At 43.1% G+C, this 23334-nt stretch overlaps 2 protein-coding genes across 2 annotated transcripts in view; both read right to left on the reverse strand.

The window, feature by feature from the left end:
- Nucleotides 1–23334, reverse strand: part of LOC311232351 (uncharacterized protein) — a gene marked incomplete at its 5' end in the record, with an annotated part of 144177 nt that overhangs the window by 43724 nt on the left and 77119 nt on the right. The window contains 5 exons of the mRNA XM_084319116.1: nt 12249–12327; nt 12762–12972; nt 13492–13632; nt 14045–14176; nt 14841–14918. Coding sequence (XP_084175242.1) covers nt 12249–12327; nt 12762–12972; nt 13492–13632; nt 14045–14176; nt 14841–14918 — 641 coding nt within the window. The remainder of the gene's footprint in view (nt 1–12248; nt 12328–12761; nt 12973–13491; nt 13633–14044; nt 14177–14840; nt 14919–23334) is intronic.
- LOC311232570 (uncharacterized protein) lies at nt 15344–21657 on the reverse strand (the record flags this gene model as incomplete). Its single annotated transcript, XM_084319431.1, has 4 exons — nt 15344–15375; nt 15966–17491; nt 17903–18857; nt 21354–21657. The coding sequence occupies 4 exons, from the start codon at nt 21655–21657 to the stop codon at nt 15344–15346; spliced, it is 2817 nt and encodes a 938-aa protein (XP_084175557.1).

The raw sequence follows: 23334 nt of genomic DNA on the forward strand, positions 1-23334 counted from the left end.
TCAGATGTTATTGATCCAGGGGACACCAGTCTTAATTCAGATAACCAGTATTCAAGGAAGGACTGAGCACACTCGTTATCTGGTGATGACAATGATTCAGGTGAAACAGGTCTAAGCTCCAATGGTTTCTCGTCAATACAGGATTCTGCCTGTTTTAAGTTGGTGCAAACGGTATTTTGATCATTTGGGGATCTTTCTGACTGAATTCCTTCCTTAATCTGATGATCCATACCTTCCTCCTTACCAACAGAACAGATGGAATCAGGTGGACAGGTTGTGGCTTTACTGAGTAACTCATCCAGACCACACTCTTCCCTCTCTATACCAGATATCACAGATTCAGGTGACGGTTTTATTTCTTCGACTGATGAAACTGCCTGTTTTAAGTGGGTGCACCCTTGCACAATGTCTGCATATGTTAGAGGTCTTGGAGCTGTCAGAGATGTGAGTATAGAATGAGGAATGCTACTTTGTTCAGTTGCAGCATTTGCTGTAAATGAATCTGGTGAGTCTGGTCTGTCCTCATCAAATAAGGTATCAAGACATAAATCAGAGTACTCCCAGTCCGAAGTTACTGATTCAGGTGAGGCTGACCTGTTTCCTGAGAAATGCAGGTTATAATCACTACATTGATTTCTGAACTGAGGAATCGGTGAGTCTGGAGAGAGGGGTCTATACTCATCAAACGATGCCACAGATTCAGGGGACACTGACCTCATGTCTGTAAATATGTGGTCTAGATAAAAAAGGTTTCCATCATCTGAATAGAGTGATTCAGGGGACAGTGGTCTATACTCTGAAACAGGAGACAGCTGAACTAATTCCCATACTGTTGACAACTGTGAGGTAATTGGGATTACGGTTTCAACTGATACTTCTTTTGAAATATGAATGTCTTCTTTAAAATATGTTTCGCTCTCTTTGGTGTAGCATGTTAGTGAGGAATCATCATACAATGCCTCTTGTAATGAAGCCATATCTGTTGTAGGAAGTTCATATGCACCCTGTTTGGCAGTTTCAGTTGGACACTTTTCAAAGCTGTGTTTTCCACAACTAAGACCACAAGAAGAATATATCTGATGTTCCAGAGATTCTTTACCTTCCCATCTATTCACTGCATAGACAAATGCAGCTGTCTCACTGTCATTGCTCTTTACTTTGCAGATTGGATCGTACATATGACACATCAATTTGCAAGGGACTGCCTTGTAAACTACTGTGCACTGTGAGGCAAAAATTCTCCCTTCATAAGCATCCAATGTCACATGTAATGAAGGTCCTTCTGTACTTTTATCATTTTGGGATCTTTCTGACTGAATTCCTTCCTTAATCTGATGATCCATACCTTCCTCCTTACCAACAGAACAGATGGAATCAGGTGGACAGGTTGTGGCTTTACTGAGTAACTCATCCAGACCACAATCTTCCCTCTCTATACCAGATATCACAGATTCAGGTGACGGTTTTATTTCTTCGACTGATGAAACTGCCTGTTTTAAGTGGGTGCACCCTTGCACAATGTCTGCATATGTTAGAGGTCTTGGAGCTGTCAGAGATGTGAGTATAGAATGAGGAATGCTACTTTGTTCAGTTCCAGCATGTTCTGTGATTGAATCTGGTGAGTCTGGTCTGTTCTCATCAAACAGCTCTTCATGACAATATCCAGAGCACTCAAGGTCTGAACATATTGACCAAGGTGACGAGGGTCTACCTTCAGAATATTTCAAATAATAGTCACAATGTTGATGCCTGAGTTGAGAAACTGGTACATGAGACATACTGTACTGGTCAACTGATGCAACAGACTCTGGGGATGAAGGTCTAAAGTCTTCCAGCCACTCCCGAAGGAGTGACAAATCCAAATCTGAAGAGATTGATTCTGGGGACAATGGTCTATAATTAAACAACCTATCAAGCTCAAAGTCTGATAGAACTGACTGTGGAGAATCTGCTCTGGTCTCATCAAACACGTTTTCAAGACATAAATCAGTATATTCCCAGTCTGAAATTAATGATGCTGGGGAAGATGACCTATTCCTTGAGAAGTCAACATGATTAGCACAGTACTCATATCCGAACTGAGGGATTGGTGAGTCAGCAGAAAGGGGTCTAAACTCATTCTCAGATGTTATTGATCCAGGGGACACCAGTCTTAATTCAGATAACCAGTATTCAAGGAAGGACTGAGCACACTCGTTATCTGATGACAATGATTCAGGTGAAACAGGTCTAAGCTCCAATGGTTTCTCGTCAATACAGGATTCTGCCTGTTTTAAGTTGGTGCAAACGGTATTTTGATCATTTGGGGATCTTTCTGACTGAATTCCTTCCTTAATCTGATGATCCATACCTTCCTCCTTACCAACAGAACAGATGGAATCAGGTGGACAGGTTGTGGCTTTACTGAGTAACTCATCCAGACCACACTCTTCCCTCTCTATACCAGATATCACAGATTCAGGTGACGGTTTTATTTCTTCGACTGATGAAACTGCCTGTTTTAAGTGGGTGCACCCTTGCACAATGTCTGCATATGTTAGAGGTCTTGGAGCTGTCAGAGATGTGAGTATAGAATGAGGAATGCTACTTTGTTCAGTTGCAGCATTTGCTGTAAATGAATCTGGTGAGTCTGGTCTGTCCTCATCAAATAAGGTATCAAGACATAAATCAGAGTACTCCCAGTCCGAAGTTACTGATTCAGGTGAGGCTGACCTGTTTCCTGAGAAATGCAGGTTATAATCACTACATTGATTTCTGAACTGAGGAATCGGTGAGTCTGGAGAGAGGGGTCTATACTCATCAAACGATGCCACAGATTCAGGGGACACTGACCTCATGTCTGTAAATATGTGGTCTAGATAAAAAAGGTTTCCATCATCTGAATAGAGTGATTCAGGGGACAGTGGTCTGTAATTAAACAACCTATCAAGCTCAAAGTCTGATAGAACTGACTGTGGAGAATCTGCTCTGGTCTCATCAAACACGTTTTCAAGACATAAATCAGTATATTCCCAGTCTGAAATTAATGATGCTGGGGAAGATGACCTATTCCTTGAGAAGTCAACATGATTAGCACAGTACTCATATTCGAACTGAGGGATTGGTGAGTCAGCAGAAAGGGGTCTAAACTCATTCTCAGATGTTATTGATCCAGGGGACACCAGTCTTAATTCAGATAACCAGTATTCAAGGAAGGACTGAGCACACTCGTTATCTGATGACAATGATTCAGGTGAAACAGGTCTAAGCTCCAATGGTTTCTCGTCAATACAGGATTCTGCCTGTTTTAAGTTGGTGCAAACGGTATTTTGATCATTTGGGGATCTTTCTGACTGAATTCCTTCCTTAATCTGATGATCCATACCTTCCTCCTTACCAACAGAACAGATGGAATCAGGTGGACAGGTTGTGGCTTTACTGAGTAACTCATCCAGACCACACTCTTCCCTCTCTATACCAGATATCACAGATTCAGGTGACGGTTTTATTTCTTCGACTGATGAAACTGCCTGTTTTAAGTGGGTGCACCCTTGCACAATGTCTGCATATGTTAGAGGTCTTGGAACTGTCAGAGATGTGAGTATAGAATGAGGAATGCTACTTTGTTCAGTTGCAGCATTTGCTGTAAATGAATCTGGTGAGTCTGGTCTGTCCTCATCAAATAAGGTATCAAGACATAAATCAGAGTACTCCCAGTCCGAAGTTACTGATTCAGGTGAGGCTGACCTGTTTCCTGAGAAATGCAGGTTATAATCACTACATTGATTTCTGAACTGAGGAATCGGTGAGTCTGGAGAGAGGGGTCTATACTCATCAAACGATGCCACAGATTCAGGGGACACTGACCTCATGTCTGTAAATATGTGGTCTAGATAAAAAAGGTTTCCATCATCTGAATAGAGTGATTCAGGGGACAGTGGTCTGTAATTAAACAACCTATCAAGCTCAAAGTCTGATAGAACTGACTGTGGAGAATCTGCTCTGGTCTCATCAAACACGTTTTCAAGACATAAATCAGTATATTCCCAGTCTGAAATTAATGATGCTGGGGAAGATGACCTATTCCTTGAGAAGTCAACATGATTAGCACAGTACTCATATCCGAACTGAGGGATTGGTGAGTCAGCAGAAAGGGGTCTAAACTCATTCTCAGATGTTATTGATCCAGGGGACACCAGTCTTAATTCAGATAACCAGTATTCAAGGAAGGACTGAGCACACTCGTTATCTGATGACAATGATTCAGGTGAAACAGGTCTAAGCTCCAATGGTTTCTCGTCAATACAGGATTCTGCCTGTTTTAAGTTGGTGCAAACGGTATTTTGATCATTTGGGGATCTTTCTGACTGAATTCCTTCCTTAATCTGATGATCCATACCTTCCTCCTTACCAACAGAACAGATGGAATCAGGTGGACAGGTTGTGGCTTTACTGAGTAACTCATCCAGACCACACTCTTCCCTCTCTATACCAGATATCACAGATTCAGGTGACGGTTTTATTTCTTCGACTGATGAAACTGCCTGTTTTAAGTGGGTGCACCCTTGCACAATGTCTGCATATGTTAGAGGTCTTGGAGCTGTCAGAGATGTGAGTATAGAATGAGGAATGCTACTTTGTTCAGTTGCAGCATTTGCTGTAAATGAATCTGGTGAGTCTGGTCTGTCCTCATCAAATAAGGTATCAAGACATAAATCAGAGTACTCCCAGTCCGAAGTTACTGATTCAGGTGAGGCTGACCTGTTTCCTGAGAAATGCAGGTTATAATCACTACATTGATTTCTGAACTGAGGAATCGGTGAGTCTGGAGAGAGGGGTCTATACTCATCAAACGATGCCACAGATTCAGGGGACACTGACCTCATGTCTGTAAATATGTGGTCTAGATAAAAAAGGTTTCCATCATCTGAATAGAGTGATTCAGGGGACAGTGGTCTATACTCTGAAACAGGAGACAACTGAACTAATTCCCATACTGTTGACAACTGTGAGGTAATTGGGATTACGGTTTCAACTGATACTGCTTTTGAAATATGAATGTCTTCTTTAAAATATGTTTCGCTCTCTTTGGTGTAGCATGTTAGTGAGGAATCATCATACAATGCCTCTTGTAATGAAGCCATATCTGTTGTAGGAAGTTCATTTGCACCCTGTTTGGCAGTTTCAGGTGGACACTTTTCAAAGCTGTGTTTTCCACAACTAAGGCCACAAGAAGAATATATCTGATGTTCCAGAGATTCTTTACCTTCCCATCTATTCACTGCATAGACAAATGCAGCTGTCTCACTGTCATTGCTCTTTACTTTGCAGATTGGATCGTACATATGACACATCAATTTGCAAGGGACTGCCTTGTAAACTACTGTGCACTGTGAGGCTAAAATTCTCCCTTCACAAGCATCCAATGTCACATGTAATGAAGGTCCTTCTGTACTTTGATCATTTTGGGATCTTTCTGACTGAATTCCTTCCTTAATCTGATGATCCATACCTTCCTCCTTACCAACAGAACAGATGGAATCAGGTGGACAGGTTGTGGCTTTACTGAGTAGCTCATCCAGACCACACTCTTCCCTCTCTATACCAGATATCACAGATTCAGGTGATGGTTTTATTTCTTCAACTGATACAACGGCCTGTTTTAAGTGGGTGCACCCTTGCACAATGTCTGCATATGTTAGAGGTCTTGGAACTGTCAGAGATGTGAGTATAGAATGAGGAATACTACTTTGTTCAGTTCTAGCATGTTCTGTGATTGAATCTGGTGAGTCTGGTCTGTTCTCATCAAACAGCTCTTCATGACAATATCCAGAGTACTCAAGGTCTGAACATATTGACCAAGGTGACGAGGGTCTACCTTCAGAATATTTTAAATAATAGTCACAATGTTGATGCCTGAGTTGAGAAACTGTTACATGAGACATACTGTACTGGTCAACTGATGCAACAGACTCTGGGGATGAAGGTCTAAAGTCTTCCAGCCACTCCCGAAGGAGTGACAAATCCAAATCTGAAGAGATTGATTCTGGGGACAATGGTCTGTAATTAAACAACCTATCAAGCTCAAAGTCTGATAGAACTGACTGTGGAGAATCTGCTCTGGTCTCATCAAACAGGTTTTCAAGACATAAATCAGTATATTCCCAGTCTGAAATTAATGATGCTGGGGAAGACGACCTATTCCTTGAGAAGTCAACATGATTAGCACAGTACTCATATCCGAACTGAGGGATTGGTGAGTCAGCAGAAAGGGGTCTAAACTCATTCTCAGATGTTATTGATCCAGGGGACACCAGTCTTAATTCAGATAACCAGTATTCAAGGAAGGACTGAGCACACTCGTTATCTGATGACAATGATTCAGGTGAGACAGATCTAAGCTCCAATGGTTTCTCGTCAATACAGGATTCTGCCTGTTTTAAGTTGGTGCAAACGGTATTTTGATCATTTGGGGATTTTTCTGACTGAATTCCTTCCTTAATCTGATGATCCATACCTTCCTCCTTACCAACAGAACAGATGGAATTAGGTGGACAGGTTGTGGCTTTACTGAGTAGCTCATCCAGACCACACTCTTCCCTCTCTATACCAGATATCACAGATTCAGGTGATGGTTTTATTTCTTCAACTGATACAATGGCCTGTTTTAAGTGGGTGCACCCTCGCACAATGTCTGCATATGTTAGAGGTCTTGGAGCTGTCAGAGATGTGAGTATAGAATGAGGAATACTACTTTGTTCAGTTCTAGCATGTTCTGTGATTGAATCTGGTGAGTCTGGTCTGTTCTCATTAAACAGCTCTTCATGACAATATCCAGAGTACTCAAGGTCTGAACATATTGACCAAGGTGACGAGGGTCTACCTTCAGAATATTTTAAATAATAGTCACAATGTTGATGCCTGAGTTGAGAAACTGTTACATGAGACATACTGTACTGGTCAACTGATGCAACAGACTCTGGGGATGAAGGTCTAAAGTCTTCCAGCCACTCCCGAAGGAGTGACAAATCCAAATCTGAAGAGATTGATTCTGGGGACAATGGTCTGTAATTAAACAACCTATCAAGCTCAAAGTCTGATAGAACTGACTGTGGAGAATCTGCTCTGGTCTCATCAAACAGGTTTTCAAGACATAAATCAGTATATTCCCAGTCTGAAATTAATGATGCTGGGGAAGATGACCTATTCCTTGAGAAGTCAACATGATTAGCACAGTACTCATATCCGAACTGAGGGATTGGTGAGTCAGCAGAAAGGGGTCTAAACTCATTCTCAGATGTTATTGATCCAGGGGACACCAGTCTTAATTCAGATAACCAGTATTCAAGGAAGGACTGAGCACACTCGTTATCTGATGACAATGATTCAGGTGAAACAGGTCTAAGCTCCAATGGTTTCTCGTCAATACAGGATTCTGCCTGTTTTAAGTTGGTGCAAACGGTATTTTGATCATTTGGGGATCTTTCTGACTGAATTCCTTCCTTAATCTGATGATCCATACCTTCCTCCTTACCAACAGAACAGATGGAATCAGGTGGACAGGTTGTGGCTTTACTGAGTAACTCATCCAGACCACACTCTTCCCTCTCTATACCAGATATCACAGATTCAGGTGACGGTTTTATTTCTTCGACTGATGAAACTGCCTGTTTTAAGTGGGTGCACCCTTGCACAATGTCTGCATATGTTAGAGCTCTTGGAGCTGTCAGAGATGTGAGTATAGAATGGGGAATGCTACTTTGTTCAGTTGCAGCATTTGCTGTAAATGAATCTGGTGAGTCTGGTCTGTTCTCATCAAACAGCTCTTCATGACAATATCCAGAGTACTCAAGGTCTGAACATATTGACCAAGGTGACGAGGGTCTACCTTCAGAATATTTTAAATAATAGTCACAATGTTGATGCCTGAGTTGAGAAACTGTTACATGAGACATACTGTACTGGTCAACTGATGCAACAGACTCTGGGGATGAAGGTCTAAAGTCTTCCCACCAATCTTGGAGAAGTGAAAAGTCAAATTCTGAAGATAAGGAATTCGGGGATAAAGGCCTGTCGTTAAACAACCTATCAAGCTCAAAGTCTGATAGAACTGACTGTGGAGAATCTGCTCTGGTCTCATCAAACACGTTTTCAAGACATAAATCAGTATATTCCCAGTCTGAAATTAATGATGCTGGGGAAGATGACCTATTCCTTGAGAAGTCAACATGATTAGCACAGTACTCATATCCGAACTGAGGGATTGGTGAGTCAGCAGAAAGGGGTCTAAACTCATTCTCAGATGTTATTGATCCAGGGGACACCAGTCTTAATTCAGATAACCAGTATTCAAGGAAGGGCTGAGCACACTCGTTATCTGATGACAATGATTCAGGTGAAACAGGTCTAAGCTCCAATGGTTTCTCGTCAATACAGGATTCTGCCTGTTTTAAGTTGGTGCAACCTCCCACAACTTCTGCATGTGTTGGAGGTTTTGGGACTGGCATAGGGCTGTCTTTGATAACACCCTGTTCTTCAAAATGTCTCAATTCCATTTCAGACACTACCGAAGCCATTGATGTGGATGAAGGCCTACATCCGAGTTGGATATCAGTTGAGACAGATGAGATGGGTCCATATTCATCATCAAGCAAAGTGATTGATTCTTTATTATTTGCAAGCAAGTCAGGTGTTAGTGGCCTATCCTTAGTCTCAGCTTTATCTTTGCATGGCAAGACATTTTCAGATAAATCACTTTGCTCGTGTGTAACAATCATATTAGCTATATATGGTAAGGACCAAAAGTTTTTATCACCTATGTCAAGCTTAATAAATGCCATTTTAGTCACAGCTGGCACTTTATCAGACAAGACTGTTGGATCTTTAATCGTAGGTGATTTTGATACTAATATATCTGGTGTGAATTCTTCAGTTCCTGATCTGTGTAATACAGGTGAAACAGATCTGCAATCTGATATTTCAGACTGAGAAGCCAGAGGTTTAGCACTTGAAGCTAATTTGAAAGACTTAAGAGACAATGTATCTGTAAAGTCCACCACATATGTTGGTCTTTCCACAGAGGTAAAGACCATTGGCTCAGGCGATGGTGGTCTGCTGTCCATGTCAAAACTACAGGAACATGACTCTGGATATTCAACATCTGAAATCAAAGATCCTGCTGAGCATGATCTTGTTTCCCAACATAATTCTGGGCAGTCTAATAAATAGGGACAGAATTGAGGAATTGGGGAGTCCGGTGATAGACGATTGTAGTCACCAATTGATTCCATTGATTCAGGAGAATCTGGTCTACACTCATTAAACAATTCTTGATGGAGATAGAGTCCACCGTCTTCAATGTCTGAGGTTACTGACATGGGTGAGGAAGACCTGCTGTTGAATGATACAGATATGTCACCCATTGTGGGTCTATACTGAGGAATTGGTGAGTCAGGAGAGAGACACATATACTCATCCAATGAAACCATGGATTCAAAGGACGGTGGTCTTAAGTCTGGAAGCCAAGATTCAAGGAAACCCTGAGCAAATTCATCATCTGCTGACAGGCAGTCAGGTGAAAGTGGTCTACTATTGCTCAGTAGCTTGAAGGTAGGCTCATAGTCATCATCTGAAATAAATGATTCAGGAGAATGCGGTCTATACTCCTCAACTAGTTCCTTAAAATCATATTTAGAATACTCAATGTCTGATATAACTGACAGTGGTGATGAGGGTCTACTGCCAGGGTAATGCAAATAGTAATCACAATGTTGATGCCTCAACTGAGCAATAGTGAAATGATGAGACCAATAACTATACTGCTCAACTGATGCCACAGACTCTGGGGATGATGGTCTAAAGTCTTCCAACCTGCCCCAGAGGAGTGAATGGTCAAAATATGAAGAGATTGATTTGGGTGATAAAGGCCTCTCATTCCATAAACCTACATTTAAATCTCTCTGAGCACTGCTGAATGTTAAACAATCAAGGGAGTCCAATCCATTCTCCTCAAACGACTCCTCATAACATCTGGAAAATGTAAGAACTGAGGTCATTAATTGAGGTGATGGTGGTTTACCTTCAGAGTACAACAAAAAATAATCACAATGTTGACTCCTGAGTTGGGCTCGGGTCGGCTCAGAAAGCAGGAGTTCCAGGAATGAGAAACTGCACTCAGACATCTGAGACTGTGGTGAGGAAGATCCCTCATCCCAATCTGTCACTGATTCAGGAGAATCTGTCTCCTTCCCCTGAGCACATTCATTCTCCTTCTCCTGTCCCTCAAGGATGATCTCAGGATGTTCAATGTCTGAATATACTGGAGATGAAGGACTGCTTCTAGTGAAATGTAAATAGTAGTTACAATGGTCAGTGATGATCTTCGCACCAGAAGAAATGCAACTATATTCATTGACTGAAGCTACTGATTTTGAGGACAGAGGCCTGTTCTCTGTGTCACGTTGAAGGAGACCAGACCTATACGTTGGTATTTGTAACATTGTAGAGTCTGGTGAATCTAGCCTATTCTCAAAATACAATTCTTTCAGACACAAATCTGAATACTCTACATCTGAAGTAATTGATTGTGGCGAGGATGATCCGTCTGACGACATGTTTGACTGATACTCAGGATGCAAACGTCTAAAGTCTTGGACAGGAGAGTCAGGTGACAGGGACCTATATTTATCAAGTGATGCGAGAGACTGAGGTGAATCTACTCTCTCCTCCCTGAGCAATTCTTCAAGACACAGATCAGAAAATTCACAGTCTGGTGTTGTTGAATCAGGTGAGGCTGACCTTTCCCCTGAGAAAAGCAGGTAATAATCACAGCATTCGTTTCCATAGTGGGGGATTGGTGAGTCAGGGGAAAGGGCCATATACTCATCAAAAGATTCAGGAGAAGCTGGTCTTATGTCGGTAAACAAGTGGTCGGAGTAAAAAAGGACTCCATCATCTGAACCTAGTGATTCAGGGGAGAGTGGTCGGTACTCTGGTATAGAGGGAAGTTCCACTAACTCCCACTCCATTTCACTTTCACTATCAGAACCGATCAATTCTATAGAGCTACCCACTACCACATCTCTTCCACCCGAATTACAATATTCAGTTTCTGAGAATATGGATTCTGGGGAATCCGGTCTTTCTTCTGCAGACAAATTCTCTAGACATAAACTGGAGTACTCCAAATCTGAATAGACTGCCTCAAATGGGGAGGATCTGCAGTCTGTAAAAGTGGTGTGTGGTGCTGTGTCCTGTCCTGGTGACTGTGCTGCAGGTTGGCTGATGGGCATAAAAATGCTGGAAGTAAAAGCATTGGGCTCAGAGATCTTTGCCCTGACTATTACAAAGTCACTGTCTGGACTAACGGGGTAGAAACTAGGGTGCCTATCAGTTGAGTCACTGGCCATCTGAGCAGACCCACTGGTTGTCAGACTTTGTGGTAAGACGCCATTTTGGACATTGAATTGAATGGATCTACTGGTCTCCACCATGCTGTATTTAGCTCTGGTGATTGTTGGCTCGGTGGAATGTACATTGACTTCTCCAGGTTCGTCAATGTAGGGCATGTTTTCTGGACAAACACCACTGTGCTCTTGGGTATTTGTGTTTTCTTGCTGGTCAAATGACCTGAGGGGTATGAGGCTTGTCTCCATAGTAGAAATCGGGGGGACCTTGTCATGACCATACAGCGTTCTGTAGAAGTGGGCTGTGATCTCATCTATATGCTTCTGAGAGACTCTTCCTTTTTGCTCTACATCCCTATCCTCTTCAGCCATGGCCAGAGTTGCTGGGCACTCCGCCGGTGGTAAGTGAAAGTGGCTAGGGTCAGAGGTCCCTCCGGTGGTGGTTTTAGCTGATCTGGGCTCCATCTTAGGAGTTAGGGTAAAGTACACACTGGAGATATAAGAGCCCAGCTGGGGTGTATCCCTAAACCCTTCCCAAAGCTCACTGAAGTCTGTTTCAGCTTGATCGGATTCAGACAGGCTCTGACCAAAGTCTTTAATAGATACAGGCGAGGTTATCCTCAAAGGGTCAGGTGACTTCCACTGCTCATCTTCACTACCGTCTTTCTGCAGTGGTTGCGTATGGCAGAAGTCATCCTGGACTTTGCACTCAGCGCCAGGTTGCAGTGGCCCAGTGGCGCCCCCTGCTGAATGAACTGCGACACTGCGGTAACCTCGATAGTCTTTTACTTTGTACTGGGGGTCGTACACGTGAGACGCTAGCCTCCACTGTGCTGCTTCTTTCAGGTAGGGGGGTGGACTTACTTGCGCTTCAGTGTCGTCGTTATTTGTAGATTCTTGTGTAATCACATCCTCTGATGTCCACAGGTTAGGGTTCAATTCACTGAAATACACAAAAGAGAAGGGTGTGTAACTACTTTTAGAGAAGATTGGTGGCTATTTAGTAGGGCTGTCAATATTAAAACGTTAATTTTGTCGATTCATTTGAAAACCTTAATATGTAAAAAAAATTATAATAATAATAATTACACAATTTGACCTCTTATGACCCTAACCTCCTCCTATAACTTGAAAAGCAAGCCATGTTTACCTTCCTTCAGCCCTTTTGATATGCTAACCGAGAGAATGTTGAGTGGACAAAAGAGTTTCCAAACATAACCTTTGGATTAAAAGTTGTATGCACGCTGCAGTAATGAATGTACTAGCCTGTTTTATTTGCATTTATTACGATTAATCACAGCCTGTCATGCAATTAATGTGTTCAAAATGTTTAATCGTTTGACAGCCCTAACGTTCAGAGATAATTTAGTAATTTACTGTGGGATCTCCAACTCCTCCAATAGGTCGCCGTGCATGCTCTCTGAGTGGGTGTGTCCAATAGGCTCTGCCCAGGATGGAATGTCCAGGAGGGATGCTACTGAGAGGTCCTCTTCAGAGACAGCCGGGGGCGGTCTGCGATCCGAGTCCACCCTGTGCACCAATCTGGGACTGTCCACATCCTCCTGCACTAAAGAGAGTGCCACCGACACTGACAACAGAAACACACACACACACACACGCACGCACGCACGCACGCACGCACACACACACACACACACACACACACACACACACACACACACACACACACACACACACACACACACACACACACACACACACACACACACACACACACACACACACACACACACACACACACACACACACACACACACACACACACACACATAGTATAAAGTATAAACAGTGTTTCCCCAACCATAGACATTAGTGAGCCCCCTGCAGTTGCACCACAATAACAACCACGGTTGTGCAACCATTGTACAGTAGTCTCCAGTTCCTAACGCATCTATTAGTGTAGAACATGAAGGGTGCCACCAGTGATTTGCGATTGAAACAGCTGTCCTGTCGTAATTCGCATGCACACAGCTGGTTAAGGACTGGGGTCAGTTATGTCCTTGAAGCATTGCAATTGAAAAGTCACTAGAGTAGTGACATCAAGTTGTGCGTTAGGAACTGGAGACTATTGTGCGTACGTTCGTACCTTCACTGTGATCCAGTGTTTTCTCTATCTCTGCATAGGTTCTGGACGACTGCTCTTGAACCGACTTGTTCATCTGGGTTTCAATGAGGTGGACAATATCCATACGATTGATCTTGGTCAGCCTCTTTATCAAGCAGTCCTCTGTGGACGGATACATCAGCCACAACATTACATTTGTACACTGAACAACATTCAATCAGTAGAAAGAAAACTACTAACAATATATAGTCACATGCCAAACAATTATCTATCGTCAAGTCAAGAGAAGGGAAAAAAAAATCTGAACTATTTCTCACCAACTAGAGACAGTTTGCTTTATTTTCAAAATAACACTGAATTAAGTACTGGTTAAGTACTGAAATGAACTGGTAGAAATATATTGTGACAAGACACCTTGTTACTATGACTGTCATCACGGTGTTAGTGTCAAAAACCCAAAAGAAAGTCATCAACGTCAACGTCTTTGTCACTTTGGAAGAATGCTCATTTGCAATGTCTATCTATCTATATATATATATATATATCAAATCCATCAGACCATAGGTCCATGTACCTGTGGCGTGTTTGCCCTCGCGTTCAGCCCAGTGCTGCAGCAGGGCATGACTCTGTTCCTGCAGGGAGTTGGGGTTCTCTGTTCTCACCTTCTGGATCTCATCCTCGCTGAACTCCAGCTCTCGTGCCAGCTCTGGATAGAAAGAGAGACCGGGTCAACACAAACGCTTCCAGTGCTCAGGGAGGATAGAAAGAAAGACCGGGTCAACACAAACGCTTCCAGTGCTCAGGGAGGATAGAAAGAAAGACCGGGTCAACACAAATGCTTCCAGTGCTCAGGGAGGAAATTATTGATATATTTAATGGAATTAAATAGATTTGACTGACATCTATGTAACTTGATGTGATATGTTAATTCAAGTAATAACAATTAGAATATTTGGACAGAAAAGTCTAAATCGTGGCCAATTGTTAATTATTTTATTTGATTATTGTTAAATCATTAAATGATTTAACAATAATACAATACAATAATTAAATGATTTAACAATAATACAATACAATAATTAACATTTAGTTTGACTAGAATCTTTTGGGTCTGGTAAGCTAATTGCCCTGTGCTGTAGGAGTGGTTATGATATGAGGTAATCTATTTGCACTCTTTTCAATATTACAAACAAAATCAAGTAGCTTGATCACAGGTATCTGTCATCATCATCATCATCATCATCATCATCATCATCATCATCATCATCATCATCATCAACATTATCATCATGAACAACAACAACATCATGCTGATTGTAAAACTATATTCTATTAGATTGAAAAACTGGTTTGAAAAGGAGATTGCTTACCAGTCCAGCTGAACCCAAGAAGGTCTGCAATTATAGCTAGTGTCTCCTCTTTTCTGTCAGCATCATCCTGCCAATCTACTAGAGACATTCCCAGAGCCAAACATTACACTCATCATAGGTCACATAGTCGTCATAGTTAAAACATAGAGTCGACTCGTCATAGTTCACATAGAGTCGTCATAGTTCACATAGAGTCGTCATAGTTCACATAGAGTCATCATAGAGTCGTCATAGTTCACATAGAGTCGTCATCATAGTTCACGATCAAAGGCACCAAACAGATGGCAATTACATCAAAAAGTAAAGTACGTATTATAGGTTCAGGTCAGGTGGAATATGCTGTCTAAGACCAAATGAGAACAATTCTGGACCTTCTTTTTTTTCTCTCTTTTTTCTCTTACACTGTGGCCTCTATGATATAGGCTGTACGTTTTAAATCAAAGGGAATTCAGTGATTTTGAAATGGACAATGACACAAGAGTGGCATTTGATGATCTGTAGATTCATGAGGATCTTATAGAGATCTGTTTACTAGCTGGTCACAATCAGCACATCATATTGGTTAATCAGAGCATAAGCAATGGCATACATGTGTTGATTAAGCAAAATGAGTGTTAATGTTAGTAAAGCTGTATTAGTAAAGTACTCAATAATACAAGAAGTCTGCATCGCAATGGACATTCAGGAACTATTTAAAGGCTACATGTTTATATCACAAGGCCAGTCAATCTTGAGATTCCATGTAGATACATACATATATATGGAAAATACACAGTAAATTTCGCAGGGTAAATTTTACTCAAACTGAGTCCATTTGAGCCCAAGTGAGTAAAATGTTACTCAGTTTGAGTAAAATTTACTCAGTGAAATTTATATTGTACAACAGCCAGTACACCACAACACGATGAATCAACTCAGGATATGACAAGGAAACTAAAGACAACACAACACAAAGACAGGACAAGACAATACAGCACAACGCAACACATGACAAAACAACGCGCAACACAAAATGACTGGTGGTGGTGATTTGTTTTGAGAAAGAGAAAAGAAAAGCCTTGCTGCTCAGGAGCAGAGAAGGGGGAACGGAAAGCAAAGACCCATGTACTGTAGATTTGGGGATACCTTGCTTATGCTCCGGAGTTTGGTCATCGCCGATCCTCTGCATCTGTGTTTCCACCGCGTCGTCCCAGACGGGCCTGGACTCAAAGACATCCCCTGTCACAGGAAATGGCCCCATGCCTTGGACAGGATTGATGTCAGCATCTGAGCTGCGGCAGGCTGGGCTGTCATATTTGAAGATAACAGAATCTGGACTGCTGAGATCATCTGTATGCACAGAAGAGCTAATAGATGGTTGTCCAATCACAGAGTGCTGGTCTTTGTTCTCTTGGGATGAGGAGGAGGAGGAGGAGTAAGCTGCATGTGTCTGTTTAGTCATGACAGGCAGTCTGGAGGGGAGAGGCTTAGATTTATCAGTGGGTCTGTCACTGTCAGAATGACTCCTGTTGTCTTTATTATAGTCTTTACTGGCATCAACATCTGCTTCAGATCTTGTCCTGCGCTCCAAGTTACAAGATTCCTTAAGTTTACACTTTCGATCATGGCCTTGCTCAGGCATCAGTTTGCCAGCTTTGACAGGGATTTTGGATAAGAAATCGCTGTCCTTCACAGATTTGTTTTGTTTCAGTACGGCAGGTGGGGATGAGTCCTTATAATCTTCTGAGATGTCAGACCTTGCAGAAACACTAGAGAACCCCCTTTTAGGATCAGTTGAGGAGGGCATCTCAATGACTGAGCACTGCTCCTCCTCGTCTTCCTCATCCTCCTCAGGAGAAGATTCAGAGGAATCATGGCCTTGGTCTGAGTACACTGAACGGGTAACAGTGGAGGTGGCTGATTGAAGGTCAGCTATGGTAGAATCTAGATAGTCTATTCCCAAGTCTTTGGAGCTTCCAACATCACTCTGAACATTAGTTAGCCTTTCCAAAGTAGTTGGGGAACCCAACTGGACCTCTGTGGAGCTACCAAGGTCAGCTTCAAGGAGCGGGTGGCCACTTTCTTCCATATCAGCTGAGGCTTTGATTAGAGTTCTAGGTTTTGGAATTGGAATTTCGCCATGGGAACTGTCAGCCAATGACGAGGTTTGGATCTCTTGCAGGGGCATATCAGAGAGTGTAATACTTTGCTCTGTAATCATTTGATTTGTTTCATCTTCTCCAGCCTCTTCTGGCATAACGTCATCAATCGGGTGTTCCCCTATGTGATAAAAGGCATATCCCTCTCCTTCTTCTTCAAAGCTTCTTCTTGTCATGTCAATGGCACCCCCTCTGGTCATTTCAAAAAGCTTCCCCTCTTGAAACTGAAATGGGTTGGGGGTTCCCTCCTCGGTTGGGGTTCGACCAGGTGTTGTGTCAGGTGATGGTCTGTCCTCTGTGAGACCAAGAATCCTCTGTTCCTCAGCTTCAACCCGAGCATTGAAGGCTACATCATCATCATCATCAGGGATAGCGCTCCAAGGCACCAGCTCTCCCTGAACTCCATCTTCTGCAGCCTGCATTTCTATCATTGCAGCCTCACTACAAGCAGTCTCCCCGTCTACTGCAAGTTCATCACTAGATATCTCTGGTTTAGATGCCTCCTCAAACTCTCTCATGTTTGAGAGAACACAGCAAGGGACACTGAGAGGGCTATCTGACAGTCTGACAGTTGTATCACGATCTGAACTATAATCATCTGTCACACTACTGGAAAACTGTCTCTCAAAGCTTGTGGAATCTAAACTATGAGCCTCCAATGCCTCTTCACCTCGTTGCATTTCCACTTTACCACTTTCTGTTGAGAGTCTAACAGACACTTCATCCTCCCTGTCAGGTTTCTCTACCCCTCTAACACTGAGTTGTGACTGAAGGTCTACCTGCTCATTGTGCAGTTCCTTACATGAATTACTATCTGTCACCTCATCATATTCGCAGGTATTTTCTGCCACATATTTTTCTGAAATTTCCTCTAGTATATCAGGGGATGCAGGATGCATAACTGGGCTATATTTTGTCAGTAACTGATCATCTTTGTGATCTCCTGTTTCTGATAAAGCAGAAGCATCTGAGAGTTTCCCATCTCTTTTGATTTTGGCCTCCTGTTCCATCTCCTCAAAGGTTTTGATTTTGGCAGCCATTTTAAACATCTCCTCCTCTGGGGTGAATTGTCGTTGGGCAGTATCATCATCCCCTCCTGCATCCTCTCCTCCATCATCTTCAGTGAGACAGCTGGGTTCTATGGCCATTGACAGACCTTCAGGGTAAGCCATTTTGGGCTCATAGCTCACATCATCAGTAAGTCTCTTTGGTGAGAGAGAATGTATGCCTTCTCCCCTCTCTCTTTCTGGTTGGATGGTCAGTGGGATGTTTTCCAGCATGTCGTCATCATCCTCTCTATAAATCCCTTTGTCATACGCAAAACAGGCCTTGAGCTGAGAAGCATAGTCCTCATACACAACTGTCTTTGCTGACGCCTGGAATTCTGTGTCTTTTGTGGGTTCAGTTGGGCTTCCCTCAAGTGAGTCTCGGCAGGGAGACTCTCTGGAGGGGCTTGGCTCAAGAGAATCAGGGGATTTCTTTGAGGATCTATCCTCCATGACAGGGCTGTCCTCCAGTGAGTCTGTGTGAGACAGTCGTCTCCCTGGGTCATCAGATACCAAGAGAGTGTCGAGATGATCCAAGTCTGCAGGTCTTCTTGGTGTGTGGAAGGGAGTTTCTTCTACAACTTCAGCTTGAGTTTCTTCATTCTTGTCTGCACCCGTCACATTATCCACATCAATCCTGTGTACGATTTGCATTTCTTCAATTTGTTCTTTACTTAGGATGTCTCTGTGACTATCCTTTTTAGAGAGAATAACCTGTTCACATTTCTCCTGGACAACATCCGCTTCTGGTAGGCAACTTGTCACATGCCTCTCCTTGAGATACTGGTCCATGTCGCTGCTCAGTAGTGATGCCATGCCTGACAAGTCCTTCACTGTTGCAGATGAGTTATATGAGGCCTTTCCTTCAATCCAAACTTCTTGCAACAATGGTTCTTCTACAAAAGTTGGAGTCACTACTTCAATATCTCCTCCCATGACCTCAATCTCTTCCAATCTAGCACTGTCTGGTGTTTGTGTTTTATCACCTACTGTGGATAATTTCTGTTCATCGGTTGAGACTGTGGGGGTTTCTTTCCGGCTGTCCCTTTTCAAAATTACTTGTTCAAATTTCTCCTGGACAACATCCACTTCTGGCTGTTTACCAGCCACTGGCCTCCCGTCTAAGTACTGGTCCAAGTCACTGCTCAGTAGTAATGACATGCCTGACAAGTCCTTCACTGCTGTAGATGGTTGATATGAGGCCTTTCCTTCAATCCAAACTTCTTGTAGTAATGGTTCTTCGGCTGAAGTCAATACTTTGGTGTCTACCATTTTTTTCTCTGCTTCCACATCTCCTGTGACCTCAGTTTCTCTGAATCTAGCACTGTCTATTTGTGTTGTGTGGCCTACTGTGAATAATGTCTGTTCATCAGTGGAGACTGTGAGGGTTTCTTTCTGGCTGTCCCTTGTCAAAATGACTTGTTCAAATTTCTCCTGGACAACATCCATTTCTGGCTGTCTATCAGCCACTGGCCTCCCGTCTAAGTACTGGTCCAAGTCACTGCTCAGTAGTAATGACATGGCTGACAAGTCCTTCACTGTTGTAGATGGTTGATATGAGGCCTTTCCTTCAATCCAAACTTCTTGTAGTAAGGGTTCTTTGACTGAAGTCAATACTTTGTTGTCTACCATTTTTTTCTCTGCTTCCACATCTCCTGTGACCTCAGTTTCTCTGAATCTAGCACTGTCTATTTGTGTTGTGTGGCCTACTGTGAATAATGTCTCTTCATCAGTGGAGACTGTGAGGGTTTCTTTCTGGCTGTCCTTTGTCAAAATGACTTGTTCAAATTTCTCCTGGACAACATCCATTTCTGGCTGTCTATCAGCCACTGGCCTCCTGTCTAAGTACTGGTCCAAGTCACTGCTCAGTAGCAATGACATGCCTGATAAGTCCTTCACTGTTGTAGATGGTTGATATGGGGCCTTTCTTTCAATCCAACCTTCTTGCAGTAAGGGTTCTTTAGCTGAAGTCAGTATTTTGGTTTCTACTGTTCTATTCTCTGAATCCACATCCCCTGTGACCTCAATTTCTTCCAGTCTGGCCCTGTCTATTATTGGTGTTTTGTCATATACTGTGAATAATGTCTCTTCATCAGTGGAGACTGTGAGGGTTTCTTTCCGGCTGTCCCTTGTCAAAATGACTTGTTCAAATTTCTCCTGGACAACATCCACCTCTGGCTGTCTACCAGCCACTGGCCTCCCATCTAAATACTGGCCTAAGTCACTGCTCAGTAGCGATGACATGCCTGACAAGTCCTTCACTGCTGTAGATGGTTGATATGAGGCCTTTCCTTCCATCCAAACTTCTTGTAGTAATGGTTCTTCGACTAAAGTCAATACTTTGGTTTCAACCGTTTTGTTCTCTGCTTCCACATCTCCTGTGACCTCAGTTTCTCTGAATCTAGCACTGTCTGGTTTTTGTGTTGTGTGGCCTACTGTGAATAATGTCTCTTCATCAGTGGAGACTGTGAGGGTTTCTTTCTGGCTGTCCCTTCTCAAAATGACTTGTTCAAATTTATCCTGGACAACATCCACTTCTGGCTGTCTATCAGCCACTGGCCTCCCTTCTAGGTACTGGTCCAAGTCACTGCTCAGTAGTAATGCCATGCCTGACAAGTCCTTCACTGTTGTAGATGGTTGATATGGGGCCTTTCTCTCAATCCAACCTTCTTGCAGTAAGGGTTCTTTAGCTGAAGTCAGTACTTTGGTTTCTACTGTTCTATTATCTGAATCCACATCCCCTGTGACCTCTATTTCTTCCAGTCTGGCCCTGTCTATTATTGGTGTTTTGTCATATACTGTGAATAATGTCTCTTCATCAGTGGATACAGTGAGGGTTTCTTTCTGGCTGTCCCTTCTCAAAAGGACTTGTTCAAATTTCTCCAAGATAACATCCACATCTGATGGTCTGCTAACGACTGGACTCCCTTGTAGGTACTGGACCAAGTCCTTGCTCAGTAATGACGCCATGCCTGTCATATCTTTTACTGATGTGGATGGCTGATGAAAGGTTTTTCTCTCTATGCAGACTTCTTGGAGCTTTGGTTCCTCAACTTCAGTGTGTGTGATCACTTTGGCCTCTATGACTTCAGTCTCAGTTTGTAAGGAAGTTGCCTCCTCTCCATGGTCAATTATTGTGTTTTCTACTTGCACAATGTGTACTTTCACTTCCTCTGAATCTATGGCAGACAGGTCTTTTAACTTTGTGGATAAGGTTGTTTCAGGTGTAATTTGAGGGGTAACTGCCAGACCACCGTGTTGTTCAGTCTCTCCTGAGCTGGAATGGGGTGTCCTTATACCCACACTGGTATCTGAGGACTCAGCCATACCTTCATGCTTGGGACTCTCAGGGCTTTGGTCTTTGATCTCATTCTCATTTGGAGAGACAATATTCCCGCTGTCATTCTTCATACAAGGGATGAAGAGGGAGGCTGTGTTGGCATTAGGGTATTCAGCTAAGAGCTCTTCCACAGCTATGTGTGGCTGATAGTTGTCGTCGGTGGCCGCCTGCCTAAATAGCTGGTACTCAGGGCTCTCTTCCAGCTCAGCTTTGATATCAGCGCTGAAGTCCTCAGAAGGTCTGCGGTCAGGGCTGATCTGCATGTCATCAGACAGCCTCCTATCACTGCTCATCACTGGTACCCCTGACTGTATCCTGTCTAGGCTCTTCCCTGATTCCTCTGACCATCCCCTCTCTAGGATAATTCCTTCTCTTTCAGACTGAACACGGTCTACTCTTTTTACCACCTCTGCCACATGACACATATCAGAGGTGATATTTGATTCTTCAGAATGCTCTCTCACAAAGCTTTTGGCGTGCTCCTCCAACCCATGGTTGTCAAGTGTCTTAACATCTCTCTGTGGGTATACAATTGTAGGGGTTTCACTTTGAGTCTGTTCAGTGAGACTGTGGATCTCTTTGGAAACGACTGATTCAGAGATCAGAGTTGAACTAGAAGAGGCAGCCATTGCTTTGTGTTCAAAAAGACCTGCTTTATTTTTTGAAGGGTCCTGCCCTGTCTGGAATGCTTTCATCAACTCTCTAACAGACATAGTTTCCTCCAATCTCTCTGTCTGTGACCTGGGGGATTTAGGGGACTTGGGAACTGTGGGAAGTTCTGGCATAGCTGACTCCATATTTGTGGTGACAATGAAAGATTTGGCTTCAGGGACAGTTGTTTGAGTAGGTTTGTGCTCCTCCTCCTCTTCAAGCTTTTTCTGCAATGCTCTGACCCTGTCTTTTATGGATCCAATGGGTGTCTCAACTATTAGAGGAGATACTGGTGGCTCCATGGCTGGGGTTGGTGCAAGGCCAGTATCCCCTAGCACTGCATCACCATCCAGGGACTCTTCTGAACTCATCCTCTCTAGCTCCCCCTCAGGGCTACTGCATCCAGAACGCTCCCTGTCTCTCAGTTTCCTCCTAATAGGTTTCTTGATATCTGGTGGACGCCTTTTGCCATCACGTTTTAGAACAACCTGTTCACAACTCTCGTGAATGTTGTCCTCTTCAGAACATCTTCTCACTACAGGGTGCTGTTCCATATATTGGTCCATGTCCATGCTGAGATGTGTAACCATGAATGACATGTCTTTGACCTCTGTAGCAGGTCTAGATGAGATTGTCCTTTCAATATGAACTTCTTGTAATACAGTTTCTTGAACCGTAGGGAGAGTCTCTGTCCTGGCACCCACAACCTCTGTCTCAGAGAGTAGAACATCCTTTCTGGAATGCAGTTGGAGTAGTTCTTGTCTGCCATCTGTGATCCCTTCTCCTCGTAGAATCTCCTCAACCTTCTCAAGCTCCTCCTTAACCTGTCCCACAATCTGAAAAGGCTCTCCTGCAACATTATCCTCCTTCCTTCTGGCTCCTCTTCTTTCTTCAACAGCTGAGGTTGAGTGTTCCATTGGTTCTGTTGTCAAGATGACAGACATTCTGATGAGGTCGTGCTTCATTTCCGACACCTCTGAGAGAAGGTCCGGGCTTGCCAGGGTAGCGGGATCAAGAGGTTGGTTGGTTTGCAGGGAGAATGTCTCAGATTCTGTTTCATCGTCTTTCATTTAAAAATAAGTTAATAACCAAAGAGGGTAAAGAACACAAGGGGGGAATGAAGTGGGGGAAGAGAGACATTGGAAAACTGTGGTCAGGGCAGTGATATTACAATCTATCTTCAGTTCAAAGAGTAAGGAGAGGATTGACAGGATACAGGACAAAGGAGTCTTGAGAGGAGGAATATCTGACAAAGTGATCCAAGGGAGTTGGGAAGGGATAGGGGCAGCAACAGCATAAGCGAAGCAAACAGAGTAACA

The sequence above is a fragment of the Notolepis coatsorum genome, assembly GCF_963971535.1.
Source record: "Notolepis coatsorum genome assembly, chromosome: 7".
Classification (NCBI taxonomy): domain Eukaryota; kingdom Metazoa; phylum Chordata; class Actinopteri; order Aulopiformes; family Paralepididae; genus Notolepis; species Notolepis coatsorum.